General features: G+C 36.8%; 1 protein-coding gene across 1 annotated transcript in view; it reads right to left on the bottom strand.

Annotated features, from left to right (window-relative positions):
- Positions 1-2,764: 2,764 nt before the first annotated feature.
- LOC137649833 (probable G-protein coupled receptor B0563.6) overlaps positions 2,765-6,226 on the bottom strand; it is a 9,223-nt gene continuing 5,761 nt past the window's right edge. The window contains exons 2-3 of the mRNA XM_068382782.1: positions 5,807-5,996; positions 2,765-3,744 (exon numbers count right to left, since the gene is read on the bottom strand). Coding sequence (XP_068238883.1) covers positions 2,796-3,744; positions 5,807-5,988 — 1,131 coding nt within the window. The 5' untranslated portion in view covers positions 5,989-5,996 and the 3' untranslated portion in view covers positions 2,765-2,795. The remainder of the gene's footprint in view (positions 3,745-5,806; positions 5,997-6,226) is intronic.

The raw sequence follows: 6,226 nt of genomic DNA, 5'->3' as shown, positions 1-6,226 counted from the left end.
TATACTGGGATCCATACAAATTATTGTTAAGATTAATTCAAATGTTTGAGAGCATCTATATTTTGACTAGCTTGCAAGCAAACAAGAATAGCATAAAATATTTGCAGTTATTAAATTTTGCATAGATTCAACGTAAATGAGATTTGTCTACAAAAACAAAAACTCTTAAAAAAGAGAAAATCTTATAATAGGAGAGAGAGAGAGAGAGAGAGAGAGAGAGAGAGAGAGAGAGAGAGAGAGAGAGAGAGAGAGAGAGAGAGAGAGAGGTAAATCCATATATAGCGCAGCAAAATAGTTACCTTAAACTCTTACAGAAATTCAAACAAGTGAAAACACACTGAATAGGTTTTCGAACACTGGTATATCAGCAAAAAATATAGCTATATCTGGATAATGTATAAACATGAGGGTTCACCAGTGCATAATTAAAATGAAGGTAGTTACAACATATATCTACCTTAGTTTTTATCTATGATGTATATTATATACAAAGTATCATGCATGTAAGCAAGCAAGCGAACACATTCATACACACACACGTGTGTATGTATACATACATACATATACCAAGGCACTTTCCCCAATTTTGGGGGGTAGCCGACATCAACAAATGAAACAAAACAAAAAAGGGGACCTCTACTCTCTACGTTCCTCCAGCCTAACAAGGGACACAACCGAATTCAGTTGGTACTGCTTGGGTGCCAGAGCCCACCCTCCCACATTATCCACCACAGATGAAGCTTCATAATGCTGAATCCCCTACTGCTGCTACCTCCGCGGTCATCTAAGGCATCGGAGGCAGCAGCAGGGCCTACCGGAACTGCGTCACAATCGCTCGCCATTCATTCCTATTTCTAGCACGCTCTCTTGCCTCTCTCACATCTATCCTCCTATCACCCAGAGCTTTCTTCACTCCATTCATCCACCCAAACCTTGGCCTTCCTCTTGTACTTCTCCCATCAACTCTTGCATTCATCACCTTCTTTAGCAGACAGCTATTTTCCATTCTCTCAACATGGCCAAACCACCTCAACTCATTCATATCCACTCTAGCTGCTAACTCATTTCTTACATCCGTTCTCACTCTCACCACTTCGTTCCTAACCCTATCTACTCGAGATACACCAGCCATACTCCTTAGACACTTCATCTCAAAAACATTCAATTTCTGTTTCTCCGTCACTTTCATTCCCCACAACCCCGATCCATACATCACAGTTGGTACAATCACTTTCTCATATAGAACTCTTTTTACATTCATGCCCAACCCTCTATTTTTTACTACTCTCTTAACTTCCCCCAACACTTTGCTACCTTCATTCACTCTCTGACGTACATCTGCTTCCAATCCACCATTTGCTGCAACAACAGACCCAAGTACTTAAACTGATCCACTTCCTCAAGTAACTCTCCTTTCAACATGACATTCAACCTTGCACCACCTTCCCTTCTCGTACATCTCATAACCTTACTCTTACCCACATTAACTCTCAACTTTCTTCTCTCACACACTCTTCCAAATTCTGTCACTAATCGGCCAAGCTTCTCTTCTGTGTCTGCAACCAGTACAGTATCATCCGCAAACAACAACTGATTTACCTCCTATTCATGGTCATTCTCGTCTACCAGTTTTAATCCTCGTCCAAGCACTCGAGCATTCACCTCTCTCACCACTCCATCAACAAACAAGTTAAACAACCACGGTGACATCACACATCCCTGTCTCAGCCTCACTCTCAACAGAAACCAATCACTCACTTCATTTCCTAGCCTAACACATGCTTTACTACCTTTGTAGAAACTTTTCACTGCTTGCAACAACTTTCCACCAACTCCATATAACCTCATCACATTCCACATTGCTTCCCTATCAACTCTATCATACGCTTTCTCCAGATCCATAAACGCAACATACACCTCCTTACCTTTTGCTAAATATTTCTCGCATATCTGCCTTACTGTAAAAATCTGATTCATACAACCCCTACCTCTTCTAAAACCACCCTGTATTTCTAAGATTGCATTCTCTGTTTTATCCTTGATCCTATTAATCATTACTCTACCATACACTTTTTCAACTACGCTTAACAAACTAATACCTCTTGTATTACAACACTCATGCACATCTCCCTTACACTTATATAGTGGTACAATACATGCACAAATCCAATCTACTGGTACCATTGACATCACAAAACGCACATTAAACAATCTCACCAACCATTCAAGTACAGTCACACCCCCTTCCTTCAACATCTCAGCTCTCACACCATCCATACCAGACGCTTTTCCTACTCTCGTTTCATCTAGTGCTCTCCTCACTTCATCTATTGTAATCTCTCTCTTATTCTCATCTCCCATCACAGGCACCTCAACACCTGCAACAGAAATTATATCTGCCTCCCTATTATCCTCAACATTCAGTAAACTTTCAAAATATTCCGCCCATCTTTTCCTTGCCTTCTCTCCTTTTAACAACCTCCTATTTCCATCTTTTACTGTCTCTTCAATTCTTGAGCCAGCCTTCCTTACTCTCTTCACTTCTATGTATATATATGTATGTGTATATATATATATATATATATATATATATATATATATATATATATATATATATATATATATATATATATATATATATATATATATATATGTATATATATATATATATATATATATATATATATACATATATATATATATATGTATATATATATATATATATATATATATATATATATATATATATATATATATATATATATATATATACGAATTTATTCATGTTTATCATTTCACGCTAGCTCTTCCCCTTTAGGAGTTTGGCTAGCTTGAATTACGGACTCAGAATGATTTTCAGCCAATTGATTTTTCCGTCTATATATCCACCTTATAGGCGGTAGAGGCTGACTTTCACTTCGGGCGGTCCTGTCAGAGTCGTCTACTTCGCTAGCTGCTGCGTGGAAGAACACTTGGCTAAAAGTGCTCCGGAAGTGTCTATTGACTAAGAAATAAAGAGTGAAGTTGGAGATGTTCCCAATCATCTGGACAATGTTGCTGACGATTCCAAAAACGGCGATCCGCTTCTTCGCCTCCTCCGATTGCCAGTTTTGAGCCATGAGCACGAGGTAAATGGTTACAGGCGTCTGGTAGATGTAGAACACAGCTGATGCCCAGAACAGCAGTAAAACCAACCTTCTCTCCTTGCGACGCCTGGAACGGGAAATCCCTTTGGCGAAACATTCGGTTATGCCCCTGGCATTTCGGAGCTTCATCAAGATTTTGATGTTGCAAGCTGTGAGCAGAAGTGGAGGAACGACACGGTTGCACACCTCCCTACACCACGAGTACACCTGGTAAAGGGCATCTTCAGTATTCCTATACCCGTCGTTGGCGACCCATTTCCCGTCTTGAGTCTGGCAGACTTCCCCGTAGAACATTGTGGGTACCTGCAGCGTAAACACGAACAGAAATGTGAACAGCACTCTCTTGCTGAACACCTTGCACTGCATGCTCCTGGGAAGGTCTTCATGGCAGCAGACGGCGACGTATCGACTATAAGCGAACCAGAACATGAGGTAGAAACTGAACACCTGAAACGATGAACTCAAGGACCAGGCGAACATGGAGTAGTACTTGGCAACCAGGTAGGATTCGATTGGGAAATGACCGCAGTGCCCCAGGCACACAGGGATCAGCAGAATACAAAGGAGCATATCTGATACTGTAGTTACACGTAGCCATCTGAAATGTAAAATGACATTGGTAAACATGAGATGGTATACATGAGATTAGTTTTATCAGATAATTATCAGAAACATGAATACCTTTGAGATATTGGGTAATAATAATAATAATAATAATAATAATAATAATAATAATAATAATAATAATAATAATAATAATAATAAAACCTACGTGTCTGTCAATATGTTGTGTGTGAGATTTACTTTCTTATAGTATATTAAACGAATGAAACAATTTCCAAGTTTATTCCTGAGAAGTAGAATAGCAATGCCCGATTATATCTGAACTGGGAAAGAATGTGATTCTATCATATACAGTTTCAGATTATAAATGTCCTGTTTCGGGATAATGGTTAATTAAAAACGATCTAAATTTCCCCTGTGGCCCACCAACAAGAAACGAGCACAAGGGGTATTATTTAATGATTGCAGATGAAGGGTCATGTATATTTTAACCATCCTTAAGGCAATATTTATTTCATAAACTTATGGACGAAATAAATCTAGCGTCTTTGAATATGATAGGCTACTAATTTCATAGGATATATGAAATACATTAATACAGGAAAGATACGAATATATACAAAACAGGAAATATACGTGTATCTATGGCATTTGTTATCGAAAACACTGCACTTATAAATTCAATATTTAACATACAAAAGGGAAAACTATTTTCTGAATTTTCGAGAATGTGTACAATCCTGAATGTGTTTCGTTTTTTTTTTTTTTCTGCTGGCTTTAATTCATTCAGTTGTTGATGACATCAGAGATGATTTAATACACTTATTTGCTAAAAACTAACTAGAGTCAACATTAAAGACTATAAACAGTAATGTTTACAAAAACATTTTTTTTTTTTTTGTGTTAATGGAAAAGTATATTATTCATCTAAAGCGCAGTATCTGTTATACGTGTAACTTAAGTTCAGCATCTTGCACTACGAGAATTTTCTTTATATATTTCTTTATAAATATAATATATTGTGGTGGTTTCCTTTAATGTTTAATGAGAGTCATGTTATTACTAGTCATTCCAAGCAAAGATAATAATGCCCCATCTTCCATTGTTAAGAGATTGAAGTCCCTTAAATTCTTGGTTCTTTTGACGGGTGATGATCAGCTCATCAATGCACTGCTTCATGTGAGAATATTTTGGTATGGCTAGCAAAGACTACTTCAATACACCTGTATATGCTATAAAGACAAGTAAAGACTACTCTAATAGAACTGGATATGTTATAATGGCTAGCACTGACTACTCCAATGGAACACTGTAAGTTTAAAAGGCTAACAAACACCATACCAATAGGAATGTGCACTTTACAATGATTAATAAAGACTACTCCAATAGAACTGTGTACGTTATAATGGTTAGCAAAGACTACTCAAATAGAACTGTCCTCTTTATAATGGCTAGAAAATACAACCCAAATAGAATTCTGCACCTTATAAAAGTTAGTAAAGACTACTCTAATAGAACAAGTGCCTTGTGGAGCCCAGTTGAAATTTTGGTGAACTAATCTCTCTTGGGGAGTGTGAAGAACATGCCCAAACAATCTCCATCTACCCCTCACCATGATCTCATCCACATATGTCACTCGAGTAATCTCTCTTATAGCATAATTTGTAATCCTGCAATTCAACTCGCAATATTCTTTTAGGGTTTTATTTTTATGAAATCTAAAAAATCTGTTGGATATTGTTTCATTATCATACGACAACTCATGTCCATATAGTAACACCGATCTCACTAAACTGATATATAGCCTATTTTTTATGTAATCTCAGGCGGTTTGATTTCCAAATTTTACTTAACCTGGCCATTGTCTGATTTGCTTTTATAATTTTTCATTAAACTAAGATTCTAAAGATCCTGTATTAGAGATCATAGTTCCTAAATATTTAAATGATTCCACCTCATTAATCCTATTTACTTCCAAGGACATTTCATCTTCCATTGCATATTTCGCTATCATCTTCTCTATCTTTCTTCAACAGTATACATATCTTTATTTATGCGCTTGTATGAGTTAACAATCAAATTATGTTTTTCCTTACCTGTATATCTTGCTCATCATAGGAGGTCTTGTAAGGACGATGAGATTAATAGCATTGCATATGATGCCCAAAGTAATCAGTGTTGGGTACACGATCTTGAATGTGACCCAATACAGGACGTCCAGATCCTTTTGCCACTCTTCGGTGACACAAGCGAACACGCTTGAGTTATTAGCAGACATCTTGGCTCCTAGAAAAGAAGTAATAAAAAAAAGTTACTATTTTTGTTTTAAAATCTCAGCACTGTAGATAGCTTATTCCCAGACATCTTGGCACCTTGAAATAAAGTAAAAAAAGAATTAAAGGCTTCTTGTAATGTCTCAGTATTCTTGATAGTGCATTTTATATATAGATAGAAGAATTGTCTTCATTTTGGAGATGATAGATTTGCACATTTCATGGAAATTTACGATGATAGGT

This window comes from Palaemon carinicauda, chromosome 11 (genome assembly GCF_036898095.1).
Source record: "Palaemon carinicauda isolate YSFRI2023 chromosome 11, ASM3689809v2, whole genome shotgun sequence".
Lineage (NCBI taxonomy): Eukaryota > Metazoa > Arthropoda > Malacostraca > Decapoda > Palaemonidae > Palaemon > Palaemon carinicauda.
Note: the sequence above shows the minus strand (reverse complement) of the source record. Positions and strands in the feature narration are given on the sequence as shown.